This window comes from Fukomys damarensis, unplaced genomic scaffold (genome assembly GCF_012274545.1).
Source record: "Fukomys damarensis isolate Sample0158 unplaced genomic scaffold, DMR_v1.0_HiC HiC_scaffold_17, whole genome shotgun sequence".
NCBI classification, from domain to species: Eukaryota; Metazoa; Chordata; class Mammalia; order Rodentia; family Bathyergidae; genus Fukomys; species Fukomys damarensis.
In genome coordinates, this window is record NW_022900929.1 from 66,296,049 (window position 1) to 66,308,976 (window position 12,928).

The window sequence follows — 12,928 nt, forward strand, 5'->3', positions numbered from 1 at the left end:
TGTGTGTGTGTGTGTGTGTGTATATATATATACACACACACACACACACACACACACACATATATATATATATACACACACAGACATATAATAATCAAGATCCCAGAAACCCAACAGAAGAACAAAATACTACAAGCAGTAAGAGAAAAGAAACAACTCACATGCAAAGGAAAGTCCATCAGAATCACAGCAGACTTTTCAACACAAACCCTTAGGGCAAGGAGAGCCTGGAGTGAGATATTTCAAGTACTAAAAGAGAACAACCTCCAACCTAGACTGATAATATCCTGCAAAACTCTCTTTCAAAATGGATGGGGACCTAGAATGTACCAATAAATTCAATTTAAAATTTTAAAAAATCATCAAAAAGTTGAATAATTTAAAATAAACTTACACTCAATGTCATGCAAAAAAAAAAAAAAATGGATGGGGAAATAAGATACTTCCAGGACAAAGAACACTTGAGAAACTACATGAATACCAAACCAGCACTACAAGCAATTCTAAACAAGATCCTAGAAAAAGACAGTGAAGGGAACAACACTGTGAGGTCCAACAGAGCAAATCAAATAAGCAAGGCAAGAAACTAAAAGGAGATGGTGAAAAAGTAAAAAGAGTCAACAAAAGGCCAATAACATGTCAATAATAAGTCAGTACATATCAGTTATAACCATCAATGTCAATGGCCTCAACTCACCAATCAAGAGAAATAGACTGGCAAAATGGGATAAGAAGCAAAATCCAACAATATATTGTATACAAGAAACACACCTAGTGCAAAAAGAAGCCCATAGACTGAGGGTGAAAGGATAGAAAACAATTCTTCTTGTGACAGGAGCCCAGAAAAAAGCAGGGGTAGCAATCATATTTGCAGACAAAGCAAATTTCAAACCAAAACTGATTCTAGTATTATAGATGTAGTCCGGTACTGTATCATACCTCTGTGAATGTAAAATATCTTGTACCTGCTTTATGATAAGTAGTAGTGCTTTATCAGAGCTATTTTTAATGATATTACTCTAGAATGTTCTCTTTCCAGATGATGATTAAGATGCTAAAAATAAATAAATAAATAAATGGTGCCAGGGACCACAATAGCAACAGAACTTTGCTGTTTTCTGGATACTATTCTTTTCTTTGTTTTTTTGTTTGTTTGTTTGTTTGTTTTAATGGAATGTGCTGAATGTCTCTAATTTTGTTCAGATGATTGGAGAACCTGGAAAAGCTGTTGCTGCTATTGATGCATAACATACTGCTATTGTTGGTCTTTATATATAACATATATATAAAATTTGAATTTTTGGAAGCTTTAACTGTGCTGTCAACTTTGGAAAAAGTTATCCCAATTTACTGTGTTGAGTTGGCATTGTACAGAAATGGACAGCCATATTGGTGTAGAAATGTTAATTTATTTTTATTTTTATTTTTATTTATTTATTTTTTCCATTTGTACAGGGGTAACACACTGTATTAAATATGTAAGGTCATATCTATGTGGGTTTGATTACAGAAATTAATAAAGTATTCTCTAATGAAAAAAAGAATAAGATAAGACTACAAGAGCAAGAAGCAATTTAAATATGTTCAGGGACCATTTTCGTCTTCTGAATTAAGGATTATTTTAATCTTACATCATTGTCTTTTCTCTTTTACTTTCCTTTTTAGTTCTATTTTAGGATTCTCTATTTTTAATGTTCATACATAGATTTCTTTAACTGAAATACCAACCAAATAGTTTTTCTGGTGTGAGAAACTATAATAGTACACAGGATCCTAATGAGATAATTAATAATGTGAAATAGGAAGTAAAGGGTAAAGGTGGGGGAAAGGTAATACAGGAGAGGAAAAAATATGAGAAATTGAAAAAATGGAAATAAAGTGTTTGTAAATGGGGAGGGGAGGAGGGGGTGAAGGGAGGGCAGGGACAAGGGGGAAAAATGAGAATCAAGACCTATCATGTAAAGGTACAGGATCCCAATAATGAATGTAACTGTATTGTATACTTAGATTGTACCAATAAACTCAATAAAAAGAAAAAAATATATAAAAAAAAGAAAGAAGGGGCCATTTAAAAGAATCACCATCTTTGGTGTTTCCAGATACAAATAAGTCACTTAATCAAATATCAAGAATTTTTTTAACTTATTTAATTACTTATTATTATTACTTATTTAAATGTAATGCCATAAGTGCTTGCTGAGATGAAGAATGTTGTAGGTAGTTACTTTCTTGTTGCTAAGGCAATACCTGACTCCAACAAACTAGAGGAAAAGGAAAGGTTTATTTTGACTCACAGTTTGTAGAGGTTTTAGTCCATAGTCTGCTAGCTCCAAGGCAGAGGAGGGCTATGTAGCAGGAAGCAGAGACTTGGAGGGGGGAATATACCCTTGCCACGCCCCCAGTGACTCACCTCCCCTGACCAGACTTCACCTCCCAACATCACATTTAGCTAGAATTCCATCAGTGGATGAACCCTCTGGTGAGAATCAGGCTCCCACGCTGCATTCACCTCCCAGAAGCCCCACTTGTGAGCACATGTGTCTTTGCAGGACATCTATAGACATAAACCATAACAGGACACCCTGGCCCCAAAAGACTCAATTGCATTCCTTTATGTAAATTGCATTTAGTCTGTCTCTAAGAGTTGCCAAAGTTCAAACAGTTGAAGCGTTCCTGAAACGCCTGAATCAAAATCTCACCTCTGATTTAGCTGTGAGCGCCTATGAAAATCACGAAGAAAGTTAAGCACTGCTGTTACGTGAAAGCACAGTATAAATATTCCCAATCCAAAAGAGAGAAATAGGCAGATAGAAAGGAATGATATCAAAGCAAGACTGAAATCCAGCAGGGCAAACACTAAATCCCATAGTTCTATGTTCATCACTGGTAACAATCTGGCAAGTTGTAAACTCAGAGGTCTTGGGTGGCCCTGCCCTTAAGGCACTGCTGGTGGTGTAATCCTGAAGACCTCTCTCTTAGGCTGGCGTTACTCACACCTTGCAGCTTTCCTCAGGTGACCCACATTCCTGGCTTTTCCAACATCTTGGGGTCTCCTCTGCACCTTTGGCTTCATACTCACAGCTTTTCACACTGCCATCTCTGAGCCACACCGTCTGGCCTCCCTTGCTTTCTTCTGAAATCTAGGTGGAAACCTTCCTGACCCCATGACTTTTGCATTCTGCATGTGCCTAAAACCAACACCACATGGATGATGCTAATGTGTGTTGCCAGCTAGAGCAGTAGCTGACTCCCTTTGCATCTTGCTGGTGGTTGCAGAGGCCTCTTGAGTACCTGGATGGCTGATCCTTGAGCTGCATCGTGGAGAATCAGTTCTCATTCCTTGACTGCCAACATTCTGGAGCATGGTGCCTTGGAACTCTCTTCTTAATGCAGCTTCTCAGTATTGCAATTTTGAGCCTGTATAGGGTAGAGCATTGCTTATTCCTCACAATTCCCTCAAGGCATTTTTCCTGTTAATCCTCTTCCAAAGTTCTTGGCTTCTTTTTAATGCTAATATTTCCAGCAACCAAGTTCTCCTCTTTGTCTTTAGAAGAGCTTCCTTTCTGGCCAAACTTAAAACTGTACATCATTCTGCAGGGTTTTGCGCTTGATTTACAACACAGAAGTGGCTAAAAGCTCCCAACAATACTACAAACTGAATGTTTGGCTGCCTTGAAATTTCCTTTGTCAGATTAATTACTTTTTTTTGCCTTTAATCTCAATCTCCCTTGAAGTCTCTGAGCATGAAAAAATTGTAGAGAAATTTTCTGCCAGAGGCCAGAGGGAGCATAACACATGTGGCCTGTAGTCTTTTTTTCCCAATTGAAACATTCTAAGCATGCTTTTTTCTGGCTGCATTGCTGTCAGCATAACCTTCTGGGCTCTGACCAGAATCAACTCAGCTCACAGCCTTCTGGGGCTCCCTTCTCCAGCTGGCAGCACCAAACCTTTTTATTTTATTATTATTATTATTATTTTTTTTTTTTTTTTTTAGCACCAGATGTTTTTAAACTCCTCCAGCAAACTAAAGGCTCTGAACCACATGATCAGGTAGTCACAGCAATAACTTAACTTCACTGGTACTGAAATTTATCTGTTACTTTCTCATCTCTGAGTCACAATACCTGATACCTGAAAATTAAAGGAGAGGTTTATTTTGGCTCACAGTTTGTAGAATTTTCAGTCTGTAGTCCACTGACTCCAAAGCAAGATAGCATAGCAGAAGAAAAGTACCTTCGTGGCATGGCAGCAGGAAGCAGAGACATCAGGTGTGGGAGTGGGGGCATGGATGTACCCTTCTGTGCCACACCCCAGTGACCCACCTCCAACCAGGTTCCAACTCTCAACATCACAGCTAGCTATAAACTCATTGGGGGACTCATCACTGATAACCGTCACAGCCCCATGATCCAGCCACCTCCCAAAAGCCCACCTATGAGCATGTGAGGCTTTTAGAGGGACATCTAATGATAAGCCTTGACAAATAACACGGTCCATTGTATCTGTGACAGAGCGCTGAAGTGGGTGGGAATGAATAGACAGACCTGTGACTGCCGCCTTTCAATAGCTTTGAGATCTGGAAGCAGCCCTCAGTTTTCTTCCCCTGTGACTATCTCAGTTGTCTAAAAGGTGCAGATTATCCCAAGCATCCCTTCCGCACTTGCTGGAAATACTCCCTTGTACTAAGGAATGGTATCTCATTTTATAGCTAACATAACTAAGATAGTGAAGCTGGTGTATATATCTGTGTATGTGTGTGTGTGTGCCTATATATATACCTAGATATGGTTTTTTGTTTGTTTGTTTTTGCAGTACTGGGGATTAAATTCAGGACCTTGCACTTCTGAGGCAGGCACAGTACCACTGAACTAAACCCCTGGCCTGAAGCTGGTTTATATTTATTTGTTTGTTTGTTTTGTTTTTTTGAGACAGGGTTTCACTATGTAGTTGAAACTGACCTGGAACTCACTATGTAGCCCAGGCTAGTCTCGAACTCACAGCAATCCTCCTGCCTCAGCCTCCCAGGTGCTGGGATTACAGCTGTGCACCACCACGCCCAGCAATATTTAAACAGTCATTTTTATCATTTATTCATCTTGTCATTAAGTACTTCTGTGTTTTATGCTTAGGGAATAGTAGGCTCCATGTTCCTGTGCTATATTTATAACACTGAATAGATCTTAGGTATAGTAGCAATGGGGAAAAAAAATCATATGTTGAAATGAAAATAATTTGTAAATGCTAATAAACAATAAGGATTATTGCTTAATTATTATTTTTGCCAAATATTTAAATTAAGGAAATAAACTATGAACTACAATAAGTTATGAAATTTATTTTAGGTTTAAAGTCTAGGTATTAGCAAAGGAATAGAAAAAGTTAATATATAAATGTAGTCTTGGATGTACTTTTTAAAGATAAAAGTAAAGAGGTAAACAAGATGAAGTTTGAGGTACTGCCTTGTATTTCTTTTTATAATGCAAGAACAGAGAAAACTTTCTGAAATTCTGTGTTCACAGAGCTAGTCATTAGTTAAAGTATGGTTGATGAGAGGTGTTGGCCGATAATATTGCTGATTAAACATGGCCTACAGCCTATTCAGTGTAGGCATTTGTGAAATTAAGCATATTTGCATTACCAGGTAATTTCATTGTTTGTTACTATCATAAAAATCTAGGGAGACAAAAAAAAACCTACAGAATTCTTACCCATCCAATTCTGTGTTAATAGGAATAGATGTCCAAATAGTAACAAATGGCACAAATAATAAAAAATCATAAATTCTTACTGGAGACGTCAACTAATTTTGTGAGTTTTCCAATAATGTAGACTTTACATATTAAATTTTTGAGACATATAAGAAGAATGCTTTCTTGGAGTCACCCTTATATTATTTAAACATTAGTATATACTTATAAAATTTTATGTCAACCAAAATTTAAATGTTTAGCTCTGTTTATAGTTGCAGGCATATTGGCAGAAATAATTTCTAATAGCTAAATTCTAATTGGATATTTCTCCATTTAAGGAGCTTTCTATCCATGAGATTAGTGCTACTCAAAGTATGGTTCAGAAACTGGATGTAGTGCTTATTACTTATCTCTGACAAATCAAATACAAAAAATATTTAGCTTTTAGAAACTTTTAACAATAGGACATTTCATTTACTGTAGTTTATGAAAGTATCAGTCTGGGGCAGGAGATGTAGTTCAGTGGTAGAGAAACTGCTTGCTTTGTAAAGGTCTCCAGATTACAAAAAAAAAGTTGAAGTTAAAACAAAGAATTAGTTTAGGAGCCGAGATTTAGCTCAGTGATTCCACCGCCTACCTTGCAAGTACTAGGTCCTGAGTTCAATCCCTGGTACCAAAAAAAAAAAAAAAGGCAAAAACAAGACTTAGGGGTTGGGCCAGGGATGTGCTGTTGACTCCCTGACAAATGCAAGGTCCTGAGTTTGATCCCCAGTAGTAGAAAAAAAAGAAACAACACTTAGAGAAAGCTGGGTCTTGGGCTGATCGGTGCTGCACTGGGCAGCAAAGATAAGGGTCACCAAAGGCACCCGGTGTCCTATTGACTACAAGCTTGGGAAGGCAGGAAAGGTGTGCTTTGAAGACATCTAGCTGCACAGTGTGAAGCATCCGGAAGCAACTGGCAGTGGCGGAGCAGGCAGGAATATCTGATATGCAGGCAGGGATGTAAAGGGGAAAGGCACTGCTTGTCTTGCTTGGAGAGATCAAAGGGTGCTGGAACTGGGTTGCAGTTAACCAGAGTCTGCTAATACTAGGCAGAGTTGTCTGCTACACTATTAGTTTCCACAAGAAATATTTCTAGCATCTGTATAACATTTGTAGTCAGAATACAATTTGTATCTTTTGTGTCAAGTTCCTCATGCTATGTTTAATATGTTTTGTTTTAGGTGAAGCGTCTCCTGAAGTCATGCCACAGCATAAAGAAAGAATGTCTTCTGTCACTCATAGTCCAGAAATAATGGATTCGCTGGAGCTACGGCCATTTTCCAAACCTGAAGTAGCACTGACAGAAGCACTGAGGCTTTTAGCTGATGAGGATTGGTAAGTTAACCATCCTTCAGTGAAAGCTAAATTCCAAAATGATTTTACAGATTTCTTATTAAATGCCTTGAAACGCATTTCCTATTAACATAGTGTTAGAAAAGATTGTTTTAGCTCCCAGGCATTGAGTCTTTGAACTTACTGAACTTCCTGACTTAGCTGAATTTGAATACACCTGTATTACTAGTTACATGATAATAACTTATGCACCATAAGGACAGAATTTCATTCTATAATGGATTACGCAAACTCTTTGGTATTGGAATATAGATTTTACCGTTTCCCAATTATGGTGCCAGTAGAGAAAATCTCCTGGAATTCTATATATTGATGCCGTGTAGCTTCATATTTAAATTGTCAGTGCATGGTAAAACAGGTATTTATCCACACTATATGTTATTTCTCTGTAGAATAGACTATAACAATCCTCAAGTGCTTGTGTGCTCTCACTGCAGCTTCAGCATCCACCCAGCCAGCCCAGCCAGTAGCGCAAGGAAGACAAAAGAAGACAGTAATAACATATGCCCCACTTGTTTTAACTGGAACATCTACAGGCTGGCCTGTCTCACCTTCTCCTCTGTTCCTTCAGTGTCTATATTAGTCCCATCCCATTCTTCACCCTCAGTTTTGCCTCTGCTTAGTCATATTCACCACCATAAAGATATATTATAGGGCTAGGGCTGTAGCTCAGAGGCAGAGCACATGGGTAGCCTGTGTGAGGTCCTGGGTTTGATCCCCAGGATGGGGGTGAAAGTGCTGTAATTTATATTTCCTGTTTTTAGAAAACTTCGCTAAACTGAACATCTTTTTCCACATCTCCCTTCCATCTCTCCTTTTTTAAACTGAAGTTCTCAGTTCTCTGTACTTCCTGATTTCTTTTCATCTGTTGGGCTTCCAGATTAGGAATTCTGTACTGTCTAATGCTGCTGTTCTCTAATCTATATTCATTCTATAGGTCAGGGACGATCTTTCACTGGCAATCTTTGTCTATAAAGAGCAAATAATAAATATTTATGGTTGTCAATGCTCTGCTCTGCTGTTTGTAGTGCAACAGCAGTCTTAGTGTAAACAGTTGGGCATGACTGTGTTCCATCCAATCCATTTTTACATACAGAAATTTTCCTCATAAAATCTTCGGACAGGGCCACATTTGCTCCCAGAAGCGTGGTTTGCTAAATAAACCTTTTTGTTAAAAAAGATGTGTCAAGTGCAGTAGCTTTAAATTCTGTCCTTTCTCTGTTCTCATAAATGTATAGCTGGGTCCCTGGCATCTTCTTGAGCTCAAGACTCAAGAAGAAATCCAAATGCCTGCATAATAACACTTTTTACTTGAGTTCCAGTAGAGAGTTTCAATTTCACTTATCCAAAAAAGAACTTAAAGTTAACTTCCTGTCACCTTGGATTAATAGGGACTTGATTTGCCCTCAGACTTGAAAGAAATTTTTTAGAAGGCTTACAAAATATGTGCAACAAAGTTTTCAAGATACTGTTCACACTAGTCAGTGAGAGATGATGGTTGCTGAGAGACAGAAAACAAGCGAGGTAAGACCTGTAATTGTCCCACTTACTTCCTAGAGAGAGTTTCAGGTCCCTGCTCATATTGGGGAAAAACAGACAAACACTGATGGAGATGGCATTAGAGCTGGGAATTTTGGAGGCTAGGGTGGCTAGCATTTGTAAGACTGAATGTCAGTGGTAAAAGCTCCACCATGGACTCCAGAGAGCTTCAGAGGATTCTGCTCAGCCATTCAGCTGAGTACTGGTCAGGGCAGCCGTGTGAACAGAGTGCGTAAGGCCGGAAGAAGATACAGTGGAAAATTTTAGAAAGTTACAAGGATTAACCCCTGGAGCATATACAAGGTCCAGAATACGTCCTGTTCCCACTAGGAGACTGAAGAATTTCATAACTCACAGGACATTGGATAGAATACTCAGGAGAGTTTTGCCTTATTAGTGTGGTAGGATAAACCCTGAACTAGGGTTGTTTTGGTCCCACTTAACAAAGTTGAAAAGCAAGGCCTGAGAGAATCAAATTGTGTCCACACAACTACATCTCAAGACAAAGATCAAGGACATTTACAGGGATAAGTGGCTGGGTATGGTGATGTGATGCATGCCTTAATCCTAGCACTCAGGAGGCTGAAACAGGAGGAATCATGGCAAGTTTGAGATTAGGCAGAGCCTGCCTAGTGAGTTCAAGACTAGCCTGAACTGTATAACATGACCCTTTCTCAAATAAAATTATAAGAATAGAAAAATATCTAAAGTGAAATTTACAGTGTCTGAATCCTATAAGACATTACCAAGCATACAAAGCAAGAAAATAAAACTCATAAAAATGCAGACTTTTGAAACCCATTCCAAAATTACACAGAGAGATTTAGAAGATAAATACACTATATCTCTATCCCACATCTTAAACCAAAGAAAGACTGGGCAAGTAAAGACTTGTAAAACATTTAAGACACCCAAATCTGATATGTACAGGTAAAAACAACAATATCTGAATCAAACATGATACTGTGTGCCTATAGTCCCAGCATTCAGGAAGCTGAGACGGGAGGATCACAAATTCCAGGCCAGCCAGGGTTACATAGCAACACCCTGTCTCAAACAAGATAAAAACTACAATATCTGAGACCAGAAATAGACCAACTGAAGTTGACAGATTAGGCATTGCAAACAAATCTGAAGATAGCCATAGAAACTATCAAAAATTAAAGAAGACTGAAAAGGACACATATTGCAAAGACACACAAATCAGTGAACTGTGGTGTAGCTTAAAGCAGCATAATAGAAACATGACTACAGTTGTCAGAAAGAGGGGTCAAAAAAAGAATATCTGTAGAAAAAAATACAAGTTTGGTGGGGGATTTAGCTCAGTGATGCAAGCACAAGGTCCCAAGTTTGATCCCTGGTGCCAGAAAAACAAACAAAAAAATAGAAAAAGTTTATATTTGATGAAAATATTAAGCCACATATCCATAACACTCAATAAACACCAAGCACAAAAACTATGAAAAAAATCGCAAGGGACATACATCAAAATTAAATTACTGGGCCAGTGATGTAGCTCAGTGGCACCACACCTTCCTGGCAAGTACAAGGTCCTTAGTTTGATCTCTGGGTACAAAAAATAAATTAAATTACTTAAAATCAGTAAGAGAATATCTTTGAAGCATTCAAAAAGTGTTACACACAAATATAAAACATAAGACTTCTCATAAAAATCACTGCAAGCCAAAAAGCAGTGGAACAAGATCTTCTAGATCTTGAAAGAAATGCTTTTTTTTTAGACCTACAAAATTTAAAGACTTCATCACCAGCAGACCTGCATTACAAGAAAGTTAAAAGGTCTTCAGACAGAAAGAATATAATCTGAATCAATGCTAAGGAAGAAACAAAATGGAAGTGGTAACTACATGGATAACCATGAAGTTTTTTTTGTTTTTTGTTTTTTGAGACAAGGTTTTGCTTTGTAGTTCAGGTGGGCCTTGAACTCACTGTGTAGTCCAGGCTGGCCTCAAACACATGATGATCCTTCTGCCTTAGCCTCCTGGGTGCTGAGATTATAGGCATGCGCCACCATGCCTGGTTTACAAAGTTCTTTAAAAGTTATCTAATGTTGCCGGGTGTGATGGTGCACACCTGTAATCCCAGCACTCGGGAGGCTGAGGCAGGAGGATCACTCTGAGTTTGAGACCAGCCTGGGCTACATAGTGAGTTCCAGGTCATTCTCAACTACATAGTGAGACCCTGTCTCAAAAAAAAAAAAAAAAAAAAAAAAAGTTATCTAATGTTTAACATGTCAGCTGGGGATTTAGCTCAGTGGCACTGCCCTTGCCTTGTAAGACCAAGGTCCTGAGCTCATTCCCTGGTACTGCAAAAAAAAAATTAATATATTGGGGGGTTTATAACGTATAGAAATAAAGATGTATGACAATAATACAGAGGCCTAGAGGGAGAAATGAAAGTATTGTAGTAGATAAGTAAGTAGATAGGTAGGTAGGTACAGACAGCAAAATGATACATCAAATAACTCACTTCATGGTAATTTAGACACATGCTATATACTTAGCAATTGCTAAAATTGCACAACAGTTGTTAATAAGGCAACAAAAGAAAAATGTAATTATGAAAATTCTCAATTTAAAAGTGTCAGGAAAAAGAAACAAAGGTGAGACACATACAGCAAAGTCAAATTAGTTCATTTAACTAGTCATATTAAATGTACATGAACTAAATGTCCAATGAGATTACATTAAAAACATCAAGACCCAACCATGTGCTACCTATAAAAATTTCACTTTAAATATATAGGCACACATAGATTAATAGTAGATTTAAAAAGATGTTCACCCTGCTGCCAAGTGTGGTGAGGCATATGTATCATCCCACCTTCTTGGGAGGCTGAGGCAGGAGATCACATCTGAGAAGCATCCAGAAAGGAAAACTCCTTAGCCACCCAAGTGCACTACCGTGTCTGGTGTACTGTACTGTACTGTGTTGTACGTATTATATTGCATTGCACTGTATTATATCATATTACTTATTCACTCAGTTGCCCAGACTGGGCTCAAATTCATGATCCTTTTTGCCTCAGCTTCCCAAAGTATTGGGGTTATAGCATGCACCACCATGCCCAGCTTCTGTAGATTCTTTTGGTTTTCTTTTTAATACTTACATGTTATTCATTTTGTTTCTGACTTGCATATTTTCCAACTTGGAAATTTTCTATAATTTTTATCTTTTGGTTTTTTTTTTCAGCTTTAATTGAGTTTATTGGTACATTTTAGGGATACAGTACAGTTATCTTTGTTTTTATATGTATTTTGTCTTCTTTTCTGCGGCATCTTTTAAGAATATTCTCTAACACTCCTTTTGGCAGTTTGATTGTGATGAACCACATATAGTATTCTGTGGTCTGTTTTACTTTGCTTGTTCTTACATCTGAAGAGTTTAGTTTTGATCAAATTCAGAAAGTTTTCAGCCACCATGTATTAGTTTCTTTTTCTGTCTTCTTCCTTCTTGACTTTGCTTTCTCTTATATTCTGATTATGTGTATAGAATCGGTTGCTTCAGTGTCTAAATTGTGACAGTAAAATATTTTATTCAATCCAAAAAATGAAAAATTTGAGGCAGGGTGCCACTAAATGTCCTTGCCATCTTGAACTCTCTGGGTTTCTTTTACTACTTTGCAAAACTTGTTTGGCAAATTTAAATACCTTTTTTAAAATGACTACATGCAATATTACCAAATAAGAGAACTCTTAGCTCATATTTTGCAAACCTACAAGATGAAAACCATCAAGTTTGAAATATTACTCCTAAATCCCAGCTGAATTCTACCCTCTTGTAGGTATCCACCTACTCTTCATCTGGCTTATTAGGTCCAATACTAAAAAATAAATACAAGTTATAAAAACAGGTAATGGTGGTTTACTATTCTTCCAACTTTTCTTTTTCTAGTTTTAATATTATCTCGACCTTTATCATATTTTTTTTTAATTTTATTGAGTTTATTGGTACATTTTAGGTATACAGTACAGTTACATTCATTGTTGGGATCATGTACCTTTACATGGCTATCATATTTTTTTAATCCATCTACTGTCTAGAAAGAATCTTGTATTTATACAAAGGGAGAAATGTTTATTTCATTACAATAATGAATTTAGTTTGACTGTTAGTAGTGATTTATCTTAAAAGATATTTACATGGGACTGGGGATTTAGCTCAGTGGTTCCACCACCTGCTTTGCAAGTGCTAGGTCTGGAGTTCAATCCCTAGTTCCACACACACAAAAAAAGATGTTTACATGTATTCTGATTTTTTTTTTTTTTTAGATTCCTGAATAAAAG

General features: G+C 37.4%; 1 protein-coding gene across 4 annotated transcripts in view; it reads left to right on the forward strand.

Annotated features, from left to right (window-relative positions):
• Positions 1-12,928, forward strand: part of Togaram1 (TOG array regulator of axonemal microtubules 1) — a 78,864-nt gene that overhangs the window by 48,665 nt on the left and 17,271 nt on the right. For all 4 annotated transcript variants that reach the window (XM_010632625.3, XM_010632622.3, XM_010632621.3 and 1 more), the window contains one exon: positions 6,914-7,067. In XM_010632625.3, the coding sequence (XP_010630927.1) occupies positions 6,914-7,067 (154 nt within the window). The remainder of the gene's footprint in view (positions 1-6,913; positions 7,068-12,928) is intronic.